General features: G+C 36.7%; 1 protein-coding gene across 7 annotated transcripts in view; it reads right to left on the reverse strand.

Moving 5' to 3' along the window:
• Window positions 1-17,652, reverse strand: part of LOC117323996 (spectrin beta chain, non-erythrocytic 5-like) — a 119,855-nt gene extending 102,203 nt beyond the window's left edge. For all 7 annotated transcript variants that reach the window (XM_033879577.1, XM_033879576.1, XM_033879574.1 and 4 more), the window contains exons 1-2: window positions 17,490-17,652; window positions 1,400-1,552 (exon numbers count right to left, since the gene is read on the reverse strand). In XM_033879577.1, coding sequence (XP_033735468.1) covers window positions 1,400-1,507 — 108 coding nt within the window. In that variant the 5' untranslated portion in view covers window positions 1,508-1,552; window positions 17,490-17,652. The remainder of the gene's footprint in view (window positions 1-1,399; window positions 1,553-17,489) is intronic.
• Between the last annotated feature and the right edge of the window lie 3,535 nt (window positions 17,653-21,187).

Below are 21,187 nucleotides of genomic sequence, written 5' to 3' on the forward strand. Positions count from 1 at the left end.
GCCTGTAGGTCATTATAAATTACAAGTGCATTAGAATGATATATGATACACATGTTTCAACAAATAGCATGGGCAGCCAACATATTCACAACCTGTGCACTCCATGAAGGTGGTATTCACTGCAACAAGGCCACTTCAAACACCAGTGTGGTCTTACTCCAACTTCCATATAATGTATTCAATTTGTAAGATTTTAGATACTACCAAATATGTTAATTTGTAAAACATGTCACAAAACACAGACATCCCTTGTGACAAACTTCTACCTGTACTTGACATACCTAAAACATCTACAGGTATCTTCAGGTATCTCTTATCTGCGTAGGGCAGACAGATTTCAAAGGTCTCTGGTTTACCGTTAATACACAGGCATTTGACAAGCTTAAAGGTGATGTTGGAGTCAGATGCTAGCTTTGTTAACAACCCGCTGCATGTAGCCTAACACTTCCTACTACCTTTGAAGATGATTTAAATTGAGCTTCCAGAGTAAATATCGGGGGAAATAAATGACACAATATTGTCACAGAAATGTTACCTGGTGCATCTGTAGTAAAGTGCTGGAAAACCCTCGGTAGAGAATCATTAGCCTCCGCAAGAGGATCATTAAACAGAGCAAAGACCCAATATATCAACAATCTCAGTCATATCAAAAACAATCAGCATCTTTTACTTGAAATTTGAAGAAAGCGGAAAATAGGGCTGTGGCAATTTCAATTCCAAGGTGCTCAGAACCTAGAGGCCCCTCCTAGATTATCCCTGTACATATACAGACAGGTTCTCTGGTTCCAGAGTACTAACCCCCAAACTCTGTACTGGGTATTATTATAATATACTGTAACTATTGTCATATTTAAAATTGTTGGAATCATGAATAAACATTGCAATAAAAAGAGAGTTTGAAATATCAGATTTAAACATGAACTGCTAAAGGGGTGATTGAGTTTTTAAATTTACAAATGTCGACCGTACTGAAAATGTCACTGTTCCGGAGTAGCTATGACTATCAACAACCTTTTCAATATTGCTAGCTGGTCTTCATCCTAATTTTCTCTTTTCTATCGACATTATCAGTTTGAGTAAAATTGCTTCAACATTTCCCGGACAGAAAATCAATTATGACATTTATATCAACTTGGACTTGCCAGTAGTTTTGTATTGTTTAATGTCTAAACAACATCTAAGGGCATTTAAGGACGGCTTCTTACCAATGATGTATTGTTTAATGTCAGATCAACAGCTAAGGTGGTTTAAGTACGGCATCTATACCAATGCTGGGGGACATTTTTTACAAATTGTACGAACTTTAACCAGACATGTTCTAAGGTCAATACATAATTTGAAGATTATTTCTGACCAAAAGGTCACCTGCCATAACTGTTGTAGATTAAAGTCAACTCACCTTTTCCAGAAAGGCATTGGCCCATTTTGTGAAGGTCTTTTTCTGTATATATACTCTTTCATCTTGCAGGGCTTTTATACGCCCTTTCTCAAAGTTCTGAATGTCCATCGCTGATGTCCTAGTCTTGTAGGTCAACGAGGACAGCTATTCCATCTAGAAGAGAAAAATACCCATGACATTTATCTTTTCCTCATAGAAATCTGTAGAGAATTTTTAAGGTTTAAACTGAAAACACATGTCTACCATTGTCAAAAATAGTAGCTCTTGTATTGCTGCCTCTATATACTGAATATTTTTCTTCTGTATAAATTTATATTTTTTCTGCTGTATCTTTGCATCCAAAACCTGAACATTCTGATTTTTTCCTATTACATCTGCTTCTAACAGAAGCTACTACATGTATATTCCAACATCCTGTCTAATCTGACCAATTCATGTTGCACCTGTGTGATGTCCGACCAGGAAGGCCTACTGAATACCTGTCTCGGTTCTAGCCAACATTAACTTCTATTAGGAAAGCTGGAAATCATAGAACATTTACTACTGTGAGGTTAAACATTCACCCTAGATGATCTATAGCTATACAACATGGTCCCATGGTAAGGCTCAACAGAGTATAATGAAATACAAGGATATAATTACTCCAGTTTCTGAAAGTGCAGGTGTGGATTTTCACATATATTTTGTTCAAATGACATTATGTCACGCATGTTAACAAATAAAAGTCAGTCACTTTAATTTTGTACAGGGACATTATTGCATGTTACATGGCAATGCAGTCTGTGTTACATTAAATAACAAATAGATGTACAATACTACTATCAGAGTCGGTCTAGGATCAGGAGTCCGCTGATAGAGGGCTGTGTCCTAATACTGCACACATTCTCACAAGTAATAGCACAGGCACAAAGTTACTGAATGAGGTTTATCATTGACAAACATGTAAAATACTGGCCTGTTAAGTCATGCATAAAGCCTACTTCCATTATTTGGATTTTGATCCCTTGCTTGACCTTGACTTGCAATGAATTTGCCATATTCACTTTGACCCTGACTTTCAGTTACAGTCCCGTTTCAGCTAAAAAATCTTGAGATGTTATAATTGGAACACAATACAGGCTATAAATATTTAAGCTCTGGTTTCACTGTCAGAGATACAGTTACAATACATTATAGCTGCAGCTCAGTTCACTTCAAGGTTCTTCCAAAATAATATTACATTCCTACCTCAAGTCTGATTCATTGTGACCTTCATTTTTTTACCTTAAATCAGTTTTGTCATGATCCTTTGAAGTCAGCTTAGATTCTAGGCAATTCACCTACCAGTTAATACATCAAATCATACATCATCTTAAAATAGTAGTCAAGCCCCTACCCACAAAATAGGCTATCAGGGTTTATAAGGACTACCAAATCGATAACTCAAGAGGTCTCAGCAATCTAACTAATACTTCTTGACCTTTGACCTCAAGTATCACCCAACAAATCAATAGGTTTTGCAATTATAAGTCCGTCAGTAGCAGTGGAGATAGTCCCAGAAAATAACAGTCGAAAAGTCTTTAACATGAAAGGTGATAATTTCATAATGCCAGGGGCATTTTCATTCTGTTTTCAAATGCATTTTGCCTTTTCATGGCAGTCTGAGATGCTTGGACATCACATTGTTTTGAAATAATATAGCTAACTTATGTTAAAACATTCTAATTTTGAACAACATTCCTATATTTTCAATGGTAAATTAGTCATTTTTTAGCACATCTAAATAATCAAAAATGGGTGTATAAGCCAAACTGGAAATGTATGGGTTTTTAAGAAGTCTGATGCCAATTTAGCTCACAGTTATCAATAACCAGTTTGGCCTGAATACCTCTTATATGATCAAGTTACTTCCAACATGTTTTTGTTCAATTTGAAGGAAATTTTCATGTGGAGAAAATTATATTATTCCATATTAGTGATAATCAATACAAATGACCTATAACAGTATGTTCTTTAACCCAGTGTACTGAATAAAACAATCTTTGAATAAATGCTTTACCAATATACACCAGGCATATTAAAATACCTCTTTGTAACTCTTCTCTAATATCTAGATATCGCATGTGGAACAGCATTACCATAATTCTTCAACACTCCAGCCGAATAAAATGTATATATTTACAAAATGTATATATACAGACCCATAAGGTGACCAACTGATACACAATCTTCTTTTCTGCTTAAGATAAATGTACTGAAGTTTTCCATCATAATGGAAGCTTTGACCTGAAGTATGATATTGAAGTTATAAATATCCAAGTAGTTGACCCGTGAAAAGCTATTCAGTGTACAGTCTGTAGGATATAGGGTGGATACAGGTATTTATACAGGTATATAAAACCAGTAGCTACTCATGCATGCAGCTTGTCAGGCCAGCAAAAAGACTTAAATATCTTGAAAAACTTTAAGAGATCCTTAAAAGCTACATATATCTATCAATTAAAGGTTAGGGCACCTTGCCCTTAGCTGTCAAACCACATGTTGATTGTATCCTGACTCTCAATAGTGAAATAAGGCCCTGAATGTCCCAGACATCTATGTTTTACAACTGGGCAAAATGTGATGTCTTTTGGATTCCCTCCTCAAAAATCAACTCTTCACATGAGCCTCCTTAAATTTTACTAATCCTTTCTGAAATCCTTGCTTAAAATATCAAACAACCAGTACAAAAATATGTCTGTATATAATAGCATTGGTAGTAGAATTGTTTCTTTCAAATGCTAGTACATGAACTGCAACATTTCTGCCATTTAATGTTTGAATGTCAACCTATATATAAACATATAGACAGTTCAGGACACTACAGTGTGACAAAAATGACCTTGCAGTCATGTGATAGGTGTGCAGAACTCTGTTTATAATATAAAATTAATGATGAAGGATTTTATTATTTTATCTAATGATTTGCGTTGACTTATATGATAGATACTCATTATAAAAAAAATCTGTAATCTGTATAAGAACACTTAACTTTATATCCTCACATCCCAAAATTACAGACAATCAATACACTTAACACACAAGATCTAACAACATTTGGTCATTTGCAAATGAGGCTGAAATCTCATCTGCAAAATTAAGGTGCTCACATGAACATTAAAGCTTGTGCAATACTTATCATGTTCCTCCAAATAATGATATCCACCGAGCAGTGAATTTAATGTACTCCTTATCAGGTCTAATGTAGACTACTCCAGATCTGTTACCTTAATTTCTTCATCAAAATACAAATGTAGCCCTTTATATGCCAGTACCAATTTATCCTCTAACAAGACAATGCAAGGAATTAGTTCTCCAACACATGAATTTATATGCAAAGAATGCACAGATGATGAATTCATGGGTCAAAGATAAAATGTAGGTTCAAGTGGCCTAATTTTGATACATGACCACCCGAAAAGGTGAACCCATGCCCTATAAGTATGGAGCTCCAGTGACAAGTAGTGTTGGAGATAAGAACCTGAACAAAAAAAATTCTTGGTGTAGGTCAAAGGTCAGTATGTAGATCGAAGTTCCAGTGACAAGAAGCTAGTGTAGGAGTCAGGACACTTTTTTTTCTCTGATGCAGGTCAAAGGTCAAAATGTAGGTCAGAGTGAGGGTGACATACATTTAAACGCAACACATTGCCTTACTTAGGTAAACCCATACCTCAAATATGGAATTCGTGACAAGTAAATGTAGAATAGAGCCTGTGACAACATTGACAAATAGGGGCTGGCTTATAGCAGGGACAATGAGCAGCATTTGTTTACATTTTACTGAACTGTGATAGATATGGCTGGGCTAATAACAACCAGACATGAGCTTTAATATTGCCCGATAAATATGTTACCTGGCAACTTTACTGAAACTTCTTACACTTTCCAGAAATATTTGTGACTTTTATGAAAAGGATTTTAGTATTTGTTGACAGAATGACGATGCTTACGAAAATGTAAGATTATATATATACCTAAAAAAACGACTGATTCATTTCATGGTTTACCTGTACCTGGAAAACTTGATAGGTAAATCATTACAGGTAGGCAGCGTAATGGACAATGAGACACATGCAACAGTATCACATTTGAAACATATCGTTTTTCACAAAAACAAAACGCACCATATTTTCACTCTTCTCGGTCATCAGAAAACTGATCTGATAGTGCCTGAAGTTAAGAAGTACTCATGGTAATATATTTCTCTATCAAGGTTAGGGTTAAAATGCTATCTATCAGCATTTGTCATTGCCAAGCAATTACCTCGGGACATTCTCGGCAAATACATGGGACTATAGACAGTTTGAAAGACACAACAAAAGGTCATTAACAACTAATGGTTTGAGGAGTTTAAGTCCATTGGTAAGGAATATTTTCTGATATAATGTGCATGTGATCCGACACCTAAAAACATGAATTATGTAGACCAACATATTGTTTCACACCGAGTGATTAGATTAACATCATGATGAAGCATACATAATCCAACAATTGATGACCCAGCAACCTTCCGAGCCATCCTGGTACACCAAACCCTTCGTAGTGATATGTTTTAGTGCAGTAGGAACTATATGGACACATACATAATGTATGCTCCTATTTTTACAACACTTAAGTTGTAGGGGTAGCACACGAAGAGTTCACCATCTGTTGCAAGGTAGCTTTTTAGAGAGGCTCCAATACCTGTGTAGATGATGAATTACATTTAATTAAAGGCAAACACTTTTTGCTGTAGCCCTGGTTTTGTATTGATTTACTATTAACTGTCTGTAGGTACATTGTCAGCCTTATTAGGGCCCAAAACCTGCATCACGGCCAACATAATTGTTATCATCCTGAATAGGACTCCGATACCTGTCAATATACCAAAGTCAATCTTGGTGCAAAAACAGATGGCTTAATATTGCAGCCTCATTGTCATGAGCCTGAATAGGGCCCCAAATCTGTATCACAGACATCACATTATGTCAATCTGGATATTCTTATGGTCATTGCAGCAACATCCCTTTGTAGTTGTCATCTGTATCATGATTAGGGCCCAAAACCTGTATATAGCCAGCATCAATCTAGACCATATGACACATGCCTCATTTTAAGGCCCAATCCCTCTTCAACTGCTGCAGTCTTGATGACTTATCATTGTTCTCAATCCCTCTGTAACTGCTGTCAGCCACATTTAGGACCCTACCCCTGTATCAGTCAGCATCCATCTTAAAAAGTTATGGTACATTTACATTTTGATTCCATCAAGATTCCTATCATAAAACAGCTGAGGCCTATTGTTACAGGTAATGATTTTTAGCCAGGTAAATGGATTCGCTTCATACACTACAAACACACAGAATGTATTTTCTAACAAGGCCATGGATAATGAATTTTCACTATGAGATCAATAGCTATCTGAATACAGCATCAATTTAATCCGCCCTAGTTTTTGTTCTGTCCATTATAAATCGATGATGCAAATCCTTATCACTAATTAACATCTAATAACAGTATTATCAGATCAGTAGTTTTCAACTGACTAGGGTAAGGAATGATGTACCACAGCAGATCTTGATTGGGTAACTCTTCGATAACTGGATAACAGTGAGCGTTGGTTATAGAACTGCATTCCTTGTTCTCTCTGATAAAAGCTTATTCTTATCATCAACCTTTGTGTTCTGTTTCAGTGCCATCGGAATGGCTTCTTGATGGCAAAGAAGGAACATTCTTTTTGCAGACATGGGAGCACTATATTGGACTTTTTCAACATTTCAGCGACCAGATCACACTCATTTGGAGATCGACGTCTGCCTATTGTGTACTGGAGCTCTGAAAATGATTCTCTTTCCATATTTATCCTGATACACCAGGGTAGAAAGTAACAGGATATCCGGTTTGAAAAGTCTTTTTAAGTCCAGTTCAGTGTTCACGATCATATTTACACCAATCACATCTGTTTGCATACAATAAACAATTTTTAATCTAGATGCCAGTGGACTAAAATAACGACGAATGATTATCTAAATATAAAGGTCCAGGGTGTTTATCTTACGAGGATTGTTAATCAGTGCAATGCTGTAACGATTGACCAATAAACCCTGGCCAATGTCAATATTGAGTCATATCGGTGGTTGTAACTTATACACTCCCAGATACACACCAACCTACCCGGATCAGAAATCTAAAGACCAGCAATCAAATCACACAGTACCTCACATTGAGTGTTGACAATCTAGTGAGCTCACAAAGATTTCCTTCTTGAAGAACACATACCGAGACAGATTATGGACTCAATCAAATCTAAAATCATGCTATGTTGTTTTGAAATTCAATCCGACCTTACAGGCTATAATACACAATGTGGTATTGACCGAGTGCCAAATTGTTTCTGTTAAAATCAGACATATTCCAGAGTATTATTAGGACTGCGGTTAAACCTGACTAGCGTTGTAGTACCGTTTATAGTATAAAGCAGTACTTAGGATATAATTATACTGTGATTTACCTTACAGGTTTAGATATTGTCTCGGTGACCTTTCCTGCCGACCTTTCACAGAGTCAATTGCACACTCACAATAATGAAGAAACCTGTCTCCTACACTAATTTCACACTGAATGAAGTTACTATAATTCAAATTTCTGTTTATGCTAGTTTGCTTTTTACAAACACAAAGCGTGTAACTCATCAGAAAAGAGAAAAGCACCTGCTTAAGACATTTATCTGAAATAGAAGTAACTCCTATTTTCTAACATTCCAATTCATCTACCTGTTGACACCTGTAATAAGAGATCCTCACAGGTTTAACTTAAGCAGGTAAAACATGTAAACAAAGAACCTGTGTAGTACATAAAGACTTTTCTTTTATACACAGAACATATTATACGTAAACATTCCTTCTTATAACATCAATACTATATAACTGACCTAGAATACATAAACGAGACCACAGTCTATCACTCATAATCCCGCTGGACGTCTCACCAGTGTTACCTGTACAGGTCATAGGGGTCAGTGTTCTCCATTCTAATATTACTTCAGAATTACTGGTAAACAGTACCAGTAAACATCATGTTTTCCCTGATGAACATTTCCTGACATGCAAGAAATGATCATTCACAGTTTTTGCCTAGACAATGACAGGTATTAAGTAGTGGTAAAAGAAGGGCTATGCCAGACAATATTACTGTATATTGACTATATTTTGATATGTGTTTTCAACATTGAACAGCAAGCTATAAAGGGTATATTCTAATACCTTAAAGTAAATAACTGATGCTGCTCTTTCTTCTAGACAAATTGGATTTTTAAAATTTAAAAAAAAATGAAGATTTATTGATAACTTGTGTCTAAACTAGGGTCTAAAATATGAACTAATAAGGGGGAGGGGGGCATCAGGGCGTCAGGGGGGGGGGGGGGGGGGGGGGTCAGGTATGCATTCATACAGCATGGAATATTGACAGTTTGGTCACTGTATCAGAAATACGACATTTCTTAATCCACCTTTAAACAGGCAAAGCTTCTGTGATTGTGTAAATATTTGCAAAGTGATTATTCTAGGTTATAAATTAGCATTAAATGTAAAATTTAAATACTATCATTATAGATTCTCATTTGTTAATTAAATGTCCACAAAGGACAAGGTAAAATGTTAATTATCATAAAATCTCCATTAATTTGTGGATATTTATTACATTTCCATATAATAAGTATCTATTACAAATGTAGACACCTATACATTTAAAACATTATATATATAGGCAAGCTGTCATCCCTATATCAACACACACAGGTTACTGGTATGTTGAATATAAATGGCCCACCGTTTTAGCTGGGATCGGAGACCACATCATGATTTACCAAGCCAGTGACCCAATGAATACATTTATCTTATTTCATGTCCATAGACACAATTCATGGATGAAAGCACTACAAAGACCATTGATAAAATATGACAAGTATGTAGGAACTGTAAAGGAATGTCGTGGATAAGACAGCCTTGTCATCATCGTTTTTACCACCTGTTTTATTAAACCTATCTAGTCCTAGATTCCTTCAACTCTGAAACAATTCAGTCAAACAAGAATTTCATCAAATTCCAGCTGATAAATATGGTTTATTTAAAGCGAAACTTTATTATAATACCACACCACACTACTCCTCTGACACCAGTGGTTCCAATGTTGAAAATACCTAAAAATGTATTATACACGCTCAGAATTCTAATTTGTCACTTCAATTGTGAAGAAACAGGCACATTAAACAGCATGGAATTTGCTCACCTGTTTGCCGAGTAATACATTTAATCTAATTATATTTACATATCTTCCAACATTTCCAATGCAACTGGCCGATACCCTAGAACTGGTAATTACTAGGTCCGTTTCCTCTGCCATCATCGATCATCTCACTTTTAATTTCCCAAGTCATTGTGAAGTTGCTAAACTATCCCAAATTTGTTTATGCTTATTTTTTTAAAAAAAACTGAAAATAAACATTTTCTGAGAACAATATAAAATTCCTCCATCTAGTTATCCAATACTTACTGTGTTATTATTATAAGTACTTTTGATATATGGAACTACACTTTTAAAATGTTCCAACAGTGGTTTTAATTCCACAAGGAAAACATATGAAAACTTTGCCATTGATTCCCTACATGTTCACAGACAGGTAAAGACAACTGATCTCTGTACATTGCTTTGTTGTTTACCTTTACTCACCAGAGGGAGCTGCCCCGCCCTTTGGTCGGGACCATTGACCACTCTCAACACAAGTTTGTGATATATAGGAGATCATAAACCATGCCAACAACCAACAAAGTATAAACCATTGGCCATATAAAACAGACATACCCCCCCCCACCCACACTGACATCCACCCCTCCCCCACCACACCCCCACCCTGGCTCTGACAAGTTTACCTACTCTGGTCTCTTGTCAACATATGAATCTTCAAAATGTAAAAAAAAAAAAGCCTGTGGTTAATGTTGGGAGAAGTCAGACCGGCCTGGACAGTTGGTGATGTATGAGGAGGTATGTCTAGTCTGTCAGTAATGACACAGTCAGGCTTTGTGCCCGACACATACCTACTTATGTTTCCTAACCTGGTCACTAAAGTCTACCTGTCAGTTGTTATAAAGTGTTACATCTATACATCACAAAAACTGACCACCGATTTATGAAACATACCACCATTTGTCATTATCATACAGTATTACGAGTTGTTCTACAGAGGAAATAGATGGTACAATTACTACATTATGTCAGTAAATCTCGTCCCTGCGTTGATCACATCTGTGAACATTTACATATTAGTTAATAGTTATAAAAGGTTAGGGCAGGGCTGCATCTGAGATATCATAATAATTCGGCTGAATAACAGTTTTGTACAGTCCAGTTTTGTTCGGACACAATTGAAATCCGATTTTTATTTAAAATTCAGGTCAAAATACTGGGGCACAAACACCACTATTTAAATATTCTGTAGTCCAGCTAAGTCGCACATCAATGTACTTGGTCAGAAAGCCATCATATTTACTTTAAGTAAAAAAAATCTAGTTTTGTTTGTTGGCAGATAGGAGCAAAACCGATTTACAATCATAATCAGTCCAGATAGGTTTTTGATCAAGAAGCTACCATTCAGACAGTCCAGTATTAAAACTTTAAATCATGTCCAAATACAGTAACTGATCCTGTCACAAAGCAGATTGTAATCTGTAGCTGTCCACAGCTTTTCAAGATTGTGAGGATATGCGCCATGGATTTAAATACTGAAGACTTATCTATACCCCCACACAAAAGTATGCATATGGTCAAAACTTAGATCAGGGTATGATGACTAAGATTTAAAACATTTAATTGACAGTCAAAACCGAACTGAAATGAAAAAAACTTAACCGGTTTTTTTATCATTAAGTGTTCAGTAAAAGTACTACATAACAATGTCTTCACATCCTACCTTATTTGGTATTGCTGTATAAGGTTTGTCAATACATGTAATTATACTTAATGGGAGTTTTACCATATAAGGTATTGCTAATTCTGTATAAGGTTTAATTGTCAATATATGTAATTATACCTATAAGGAGTTTTTTTCCATCTAAGGTATTGCTGTATAAGGCTTGTCAATATATATAATTATACCTATAAGGAGTTTTTTTTCCATCTAAGGTATTGCTGTATAAGGCTTGTCAATATATATAAATATACCTATAAGGAGTTTTCCCATCTAAGTCCTTGCTGTATACCTATAGGGAGTTTCCCATCGAAGGTTTCCCATCTAAGGTATTGCTGTATAAGGTTTAATTGTCAATACATGTAACTGTACCTAAAGGGAGTTTCCCATCTAAGTAATAAGAAGTACTTACCTTAGCTAGTTTGTAGTATCACCTTGATTTTTAGATTAGTCCCCATATGTACACTAATCACTACTAATCACTACTTGTACACATTGCACACTGCCGACAGGGCCTACATTGACAAAGTGCTGCTGACAAATCTAGAACAACACCACCCCAGGCATGACTAGATCGGCAGATACAGGCCAGCATGTAAATAAATATTCCCCTTATCATTGAGAAATATTTCGCCTCTTGAAATCCAGTGACCTGCCACACTGTGTGTTAGGGGTGAGGTGGGATTCTTTACAGAGATGGTATTGGGTGTGATGGGGGACCCCTTTATAATGAAGGGTTGAACTTCCGTGTCTGTATGTAGTAAGGACCAGCTAGTTGAGCAAAGAAAGTTAAAACAATTTCTAAACATAAATGTTTTGTCATTACTGTTTGCATCTTTTTTATTATACATGTATATTACAATTTTTGATATTAAAACATATTTGCATAAAATATCTGATTTATCACTATGCTTTTTATTTGTGAAAATATCCTTTGCTAAGATGCAGAACTCCCTCGAGTTACAATTAATGTACGGTATGCCCAGACAGGTCACCAAAAAAATATATTTGCAACTTGAATAAATCTTGTACAGTTTTTTAACATGTACATCATTCAGTGCGACATGCTGTGTGACCTTGAGGTTTGTAGGTACAATAAATCTATGTCATTGTTGTGTTTTCAACATCAGCAGATGCAGTATCAGGCCTCCAACTGCTGTCTTATATATCACTCCATTACACAATCTCCCAAATGTTCTCCACAGTTATGCATATAAAATTGTAATTTACATATAAGGTAAGAACCCCGTTTTGTTCGTAGTACACAGATTGTAAGTAAATCTACCTGTGTCAGGTATGTTGTCGCTGATCACTCACCCTTTTCAAGGTTAAAGTGAAAGATATCTTATATGCATAGTTCTTATAGGTGTACGAGCTACAGTATGAAATTTCAACTGTTTTTATATACAGCTAAAGATATTATAGTAATTCAACTATACATTTAAATAGAATTTCTACACTTGATTGGTTTACAAAGATATGCTTCAATAACAAAAACTTGTCAGTGAAGATTTCAAAAGTTTAACCGAGATATTTAATCTTAGTACATTGTACATGTTTAGCGGAGATATTTAACATAGGACATACAATGTATGTGTGTTGTGATGACTGTCCCAGCTAGCTAGCGTACACACATTATCGGGTATATATCGCACATCTACATTGTGGGTTTTTTGGGTCACGTCTTTTGTTTTGGTAGTGGGATACCAATGTACTAAGGTTTCACACTCCAATACGTACAGTATAGCTTAAAAGGATAATGTGTATTTTTAACACTACCTACATTCCATAACATTGACAGGTTCCCTCGAGATCAGGTGAACCCCACCTCTTTCCTACCCTGTACAGGTTGTACCTGTTGGTATCTGGGTCAATCATTACTAGCAGTCTAAGAAACAGGTACAGGCATTAAATGCACATAGCAGTCTAAGAAACAGGTACAGGCATTAAATGCACATTAACAACACTTTACACAAAAGATTTACAAACAAGTTTACATACACACACGGCTGCATTTGCTATATTTATTGTCTTCTTATATAGCAGCTATATATGAGCAGTTGTCGCACTGCTTTTGATGCTAAAAAAAATATACAGTATAATTTTTTTTCTTTTTTTCAGAACAATTCTATAAAGGTATATCCAGCATAACAATGTACTCTTCAAAGAAAAACAGAGTATTGCAAGCAATGCATAATCCCTCAGCTCTGGGTTGATTTAACTTTTGTCACCAAAAATGAGAATAAGCATGCAATTCTGTAGGTCAACAGAAAGGATGGGACTGTATTCTCTTACATGTACACAACACTGCAATCCCAAGTAGTGCTCTATAACAAGGTATACCCCAGCTAAGCGACATGGTAACCAAGGGCTATAACTCTGCATATTGTGTGGATTACAAGACCAGACTTTAAAAACACCTGGCATTCCACAATTCAGTTGTCAATCAATCAATTAGTTGGGCAACAATTCGGCAGGTCTACAAAAAGTGTAGAAGATTCAGAAGGCCCTAGAGCTGCTAAAAGAAAGACAGATGGAGACACTGCAAATCTATCATCCTTCACACAGTACCAATAGGGTGTCTAATCAGTGAAAAAAAGTAGGCACTAATACCAAGGCTTGTGGTTGAAAAGTCAGGGATAACAATAGTTATTCAGCCTGATGTTTCAGCATCAGAGTATTCTGGGTTACAGAACTAGATACTAGACTACCAGGTTAAGTTTTAACAGGATATCCTTTTTTACAATATTAACATGTAACAACTGGTCTTCTATACTGATATAAATGCCGTCATACATGAAATTTTAAATGACTGGTGTATTTACCTATGTCAATAACTTCTGTTGACATTCCATTGAAACCATGCATATACATTCCACCTCATAATTATACCAGGATTTCCTTGCAATAGCATCATTATCATTAGTTGTTCAGCATACCTGGATGAACAAATACCTTAAAAGGATAATTTCTTAGTCCACCATGATGCAGCATATGATGTGATGCTTTGATCAACAGATATGTGTATCATAATTTCACCACCGTTCTCTACAAACGATGATTCAGCAAAAGTACATACACAACAGAGCAAAGTGGTCTCCAGTTTGGAATGTTGCAAACTTGTAAGCATATGTTCACAAGATCTCAGTGCTTCTTGCAAATATGTTATACCTTGAGGGAAAAAAAGAAAGTTTTGTGAAATAACTGGACTGTGGCCATGTTTTCACTTCTAAACACCCCATCGTCCCAACCAAAAATCCCATGGTCCCAACTATCCAACCAAAAATCTCACGGTCTCAACCAAAAACCCCATGCTCCGCACCAAAATGTCTACTTCTAAGATGGACCACATAACTGTCTGTTTTTTGGAGCATGCAACCTTTTCTCTACCTTTTATCCAAGATATTGGTACAACAAAACCCATACAATATTTACATAAACTTTAGGCCATAAAACGATACTTTAGGAAACCTCCCATATAGAACCATAACATACTATGGTAAGCTTGTGCTGCAGCATTCTCGATTTACAAGGATATCATGGTGCCCAATGGCAAGGTCACCATTTTCTGTCAGGTTTGACAGGCTACCAATTATGACATAATGAAACGTTATCATTTGATTTAGACGTGCGATCATTGTTAGTGGGAGAGTAAATAAATTATAAGTGTTACATGTACATACCTGGTGTCTTAGTCCCTACAACCACTCCCAACACACTACAATGTATTTGTCAGTGTCTTAATATAGCTATGATATCATCTTGATTAATTCATTATTTTTCAAAAAAAAATCTTAAATCTTGGTTTCAGCTGTTTGTCTAAAACATGAATGCATTTTCATACAATATATGTATTAAAAGTAATTAAACTCACCATTCACCAAGATGTTGTGACTGTTGAATCTAGATGAATGACTCGGAAATATGCATTATTTACCTGTGAAGGGAGCCATCCAGGTGAATTGAATTGTAAACATTGATGTGAAATTTGTAGTAGGGTATATAACCAACTTACAATTAATACACATTGCAGAAGGGGGGCTACATGACTCAACATTCCTGCGTGGTAAACGATAATTTAATCCGTACAGGAAGTCACCTTGGATAGCATTTTACACCGTGTTTGATAAAGTGAGGCTTATCCTCCTTATTCAAAGACCCTTGAGGTTAAAAGCAAATAATATCAACTTTTCCTTGCTAATCTTTACAGGCCTAACAGTATGTGAAATATCTACTTCCTCAGCCAATGCATTTTAATAGCATCGAAATATCTTAACTCACTGGACAGGATCTACCTGCAATAGAGGATGAAATTTCACAATGTTCTTGTCTGGCAGACATACCAAGAATTTTATTATATGTGTGTGTCTTAATCTACGCCCTAAAAAAATTGATGAAAAGTATTTTCAGAAATGTGTGTAAATTAATGTAGCCTAGCGATTAGAAGCTACATCATTCAAAGGGGAATAATAGATTGGTGGCCAGGACTCAGAAACCTTTGTTCTGTTGATGAAGTCTAATATTATAATGAGCATTCTATTACATACATATGTATCTACCCTATACATATTTTTCATGTTCAAGGTGATATTTTTTGGTCACAATGATCTTGAAGGATTGTTTATCAATTACAGAATAAATGTCACAATGATCTTGCTGGACTGTTTACCGATTATCTTGTTTTACTGCGACCATAAAAAATCACTCATGGATATTATTATTCTATATATACACAAGCTCAATCTGTAGGAAAACATCAATACTGCGTCAGGGGGCACTGGTCTAACGGGGAGTAGTTTGATGGATAGGGCATTGACAGGCCTATATAAACACAGACTCCTGCATAAATACCAATCATTAATATATAGTTATTGTATAGCCATCCGTACACAGGTGCTTCTCTATAAAACGGCAGTGGTGACAGTATCTGATCAGGTACAAATTTCCTTCAGGGGAGGTGGGATTCCTGTGCAGGTAAACTGCCTCTCGAGTAGTTCTGGAAGTGTGTAGACTGGGTTACAAGGGCCAATAAATTTAAGTGAACAAACACGTGAAACATGGTATCATAATTACATATTGCCCTGGTAACTTTATTCTATATTTCAATTTTGGCATTTCCTGATGTTCAAGGTCATATTTTAATTTTTTTCAAGTTTTATCAGACAAATGTCTGCAAAGAATGTTAAGAGAAAGATGACAACTGGGTAGGATTTATAGTATAAAACACAAATTCAAAAGTCTTTATAGACCATTCATCAGTACTGGTATGGCTATTGTGTATTAGGTTTAAGGAGGTCCAGCAGGTGTTTCCAACAGGGAAAAGTATGGAATATAAAGATTTTAAGACAAAATTATCTGACTAGGGACAATTAACAGATTTCAAACTTTAGGGATAGCAAATTAGCACTGATTTTCACCATGAGTGCAAATTAGGGTGTCATATATGATGCCACTAAGCAAAGCCGTAGATGTTTTTGGTAATAACACCCAAGACCAACACACATTTCAATAACAATGTATAGTGCAATCACCTTCTACATCAATCCAGAAATAACACAAAGTCTCAACAACCAGGACTGGACCACACAGTGACCCTCCTTCACAGGCTCCCCCCACCCTAAAATGGTGGATGGTTGTCACAAGAAAAATATCCACCCCTCCACTTCACCCCCTCCACTTCGCTCTGTGCCTGTACATGTGTTAATTTCATTAACAAATACAAATTAAAAGCTGGAAACACCACCCATCCATCAAGTGACATTACCAGACACCTTACATACACACATTGAATGTCACACGTGAGCCTCAGTAAATCACGTCCACCCCTCCCGGGACATGCACTGTCAGTCAACTGCAATAATACTCCTGCATGTGGACAACACGGAGCACGCATTTGTCGCGCAAAATTATATAAACAAGGTCAGTGAAGTGTGATGGACAGCCCACGTGTACTGTATAGTAACAGCTACACAAGGCGACTTTGTACAATTTTCTGGTGAAAGTTTATACGGAATTACAAAGTTTACATCTTACTCTCTTACACTTTAAACAGAAACCGGATGCTGACCACCAGGCGCGGCAGCTACAGTTATGCCTGTTGGCCACCGTCCGAGACAACGACAAACAACTTACCTACAGAGGCAACTACCGTGACATCATCCCCTGGATTCAACTTATTACAGGAGAAAAAATGTATATCCCTCTTCTTATTTATGAAACACCAATCCGCTTTCAAACTTGAGTGAATTTAACGAACAGAGTGTGCAGGGAATGGCTGCCACCCGATGTGTATACCTGATACAGGTGCGCCAACTGAAGCGACCTCTGGCGACAAACACGAACGCTATTCGGTGGGCGGTGCCCCAGTGCTATTTCAGCTACCGGTTTATTTACCTGTATAACTCACACACCTTGTTTCAGTTTGAAATGTATATATATGATCATACCTAGGACAGTTTATATACAACTCGCGTGCTACTCGATAGATATGATCACATCGCCATGCGAGCTAACTATCTAATCAGACCGTGTATCTCTACCAATATATATATATGTACATGGACAATGTATATAAAAAATGTCGGTCACATCGACTATGTGTGGAGGTTTAAAATACCAATTTGGTTCCTTTTCGTCGCAGTGGAATGGACAGTGTACAAATCGACTTGACATGTTTTTTTGTTTTTTGTTTTTTGTTTTTTTGTTGTTGTTTTATTTTTAAGTTTAATTGTTAATTTTCATATTCTTTGGGGGGGGAATATAACGCACGCGTACATTTTACATTTAGTTTTTATAACTATGGACTTCTAAAACATTGAATAAGATATCAAAAACCAATATCAAAGCAGAAACATATACAACAGCAGAAATATATATAACCTAGTACATGTTTCTGATCAAAGTAGAAAACGAAAATGTACAATACAAGTCCATGTGATCTCAAGTGAATATAGATTTTATATCTCTTTGTAAAATGTCAAAACTTTTCAATGTCGTTATCACCACATTATCGCCGTGGGTTGATGATAAAGTAAATAAATGACTTGTGTACGTTCGATCATGCATCGTCCACTTGTCACCGCAAATCAAGGACTGAAATACCTGTCGTGTCTCCCCTAATACGTCACTGAAATACCAACCTGTCGTGTCTCCCTGATACGTCATACGTGTCAACACATCGTCATCAGTAGTAATTGGCGGGGGGGGGGGGGGGGGGGGGGGGGGGGCACGTGGTGCATTATATTAGATATTCCTATGCAGTCGTGAGCATGAGAAAAACAATATACCCATGGCAAGTTATGTTTGCTGACCTACGGCTGGTCACCGGTCATGGTCAACGGAGCATGGTATCTACAGTCACAGTCCAAATACCTGTAAGTATACCTTAAGTAGTTACAGGTATTTGGACTGTGACTGTAGGTACTGTCATCATCCGTTGTCGGGTATCCACAGGTGCCTCAAGGCCGAGTTAGTTACCGCCTGCACATGAATCCGCCTATTGTTCCAGCTGCTAATTGTGGCTGGGGTGTGTGAGTGTGTGTGTGGGTGTGTGTGTGTGTGGGGGGGGGGGGGGGGGGGGGGTTGCAGGTATATGTCGATATACTAAATAATGCAACCTGCAAACTGACGAATATAATTTAAGGAGAGTGATTCGGATGACTTAGGAACTCTCGGTATAAGTCAGTATAACATGTGTTTTGTGTCGGTGCTATATAAAGACGTCTCTGATGAGTACACCGATAATAGATATAGTTATCACCGAATGACATCTACGTTATCATCGAATGACGAGATGTTATAGAATGTGTGCCCGGGGGTAAGGACGTCACGGACGTAATTAACCTCAACACCTTACAAACAAGGTGATACTGAAGGCAATTTCTGACTTCTGACCTACTGGAGTTAACCAAGGATTTTATCTTGACCCTATACATTGTTACTGATTAAATTTCCTTTCATCTGTTTTTCTTGTTCCTGCAGTTGTGCACGTGTACATTTCTGTTTTGTATTTGTGTACATTTTTGTTGTGTAAGTGTGTACATTTCTGTTGTGTATGTGTGTACATTTCTGTTTTGTATTTGTGTACATTTTGTTGTGTAAGTGTGTACATTTCTGTTGTGTATGTGTGTACATTTCTGTTGTGTATGTGTGTACATTTCTGTTGTGTATGTGTGTACATTTCTGTTGTGTATGTGTAAACGTTTCTGTTTTGTAAGTGTGTGCATTTCTGTTTTGTGTGTGAATAAATAAATAAATAAATAAACAAAATGAAATAAAAAGTCATATGAAGATATGGTTTTAATCCACTGTGTTGTATAGCATTATTTTATATATGAATACAAACTGTATTCAGCTATCCATTCTTTGTCTACCTACCGTCATAATCAACATACATTATTTTTCCTGATGTGGTAAATGCATGCACTTGTATTAATCGTGATATACTTTACATAGAGGTACATATGTATCATTGATCTACATTAGTACCATGGTTGGTGCATTGATATGACAGACCTTATATAGATAAATATGACCCTTTCAGATTGCTTGTGGTATATATAGTACACAGGTACTTTTGAACAGGTGGTAACAAGTACTTTTACTGTTAATTAGAACACCTATCTATCACAGGTAAGAATTGTTTTATTTGTACACGTGATACATCACAGTACATAAAGGTATCAACGTCACACCTTTATTTTCCACAGGTCCAGTACGGATACATTCCTTTGCTATGTCCACTTGTTATCTGACCAGATTACATTGAGGAGGACTCTGTCGGTGTGGAGCTGCTGGCTATAGTCACAATGCCTCCGTATAATAGATATCGTTCGGCCCGTCTTTTACACCCATAACACAACAGTTTTTCTCTATTCATGTCGAATTTCATTTGAATAGTAAAGTTGAGATATATCAGGTTTCTAGATTTATTCTGTGTTGAGGCTTCCCATAGGATTTCTCGGTTGTTACGAGGTATAAACCATTAGAGCGGATGTGTAATTGGTGTCTGTTCTATGAGTTAATTTATTGTCGAACGAGTATGAGTGATCGACTTTTTGTGTAATCGCTTACACCAATGAACAAACTTGTAGATTTGGCCATGCTGGTGCACATTATATTGTATAACGGTGTGGTCCCCACACCTCTTCGACTATATCCGGCCCCTCCCTAGTGCCTCCCCCTCCCTTTTCCCCACGGACGACACTACTGCGATAGTACCCCGGACCTTCCTTATGATATTACACTCCCTTATCAAGGCAACGTCCGGGTTATTATGGCTTATCTGAGGGGTCACTTTCTCTGACAGTGTGTGTGAGTGAGGGAGGGAGGGAGGGAGGAGATACTGTGTGTGAGGGAGGGAGGGAGGGAGAGGAGACATTGTGTGTGTGAGAGAGAGGGAGGAGTGTGTGTAGGAGGATGTACCTAGCCCACTCCCTAATATCATTCGTCTAAGTCGATATTATTTGTAAGCGTTCCAATTAAGGGACACGCCCACCTGGCACGTAAAGTTCCACTAAACAAATATAATGCAATGAGAAAAAAACTAATATTATATATACAGTATACGTTAGACCAGGATATATAAAGATACAGCACTAAGGGTGGCAGCGGCGGCGGCTACATATAGTAGTATGATTAAGATAAAATCAGACAATATCAAGCTTGGTGGCGCTTTATTTAAACTAGTCTTTGCAAATTATTTAATTTTATTGCCAACTTTACCTAAGACTTGAATGATTGATAATACATTTCTTCGGCCACCTTCATATAGATGAGCCAGTGTTTTCGCCAATACCTTGTTGCGTTACAATTTGAGTGAACAGCCTGCT

The sequence above is a fragment of the Pecten maximus genome, chromosome 3, assembly GCF_902652985.1.
Source record: "Pecten maximus chromosome 3, xPecMax1.1, whole genome shotgun sequence".
NCBI lineage: Eukaryota > Metazoa > Mollusca > Bivalvia > Pectinida > Pectinidae > Pecten > Pecten maximus.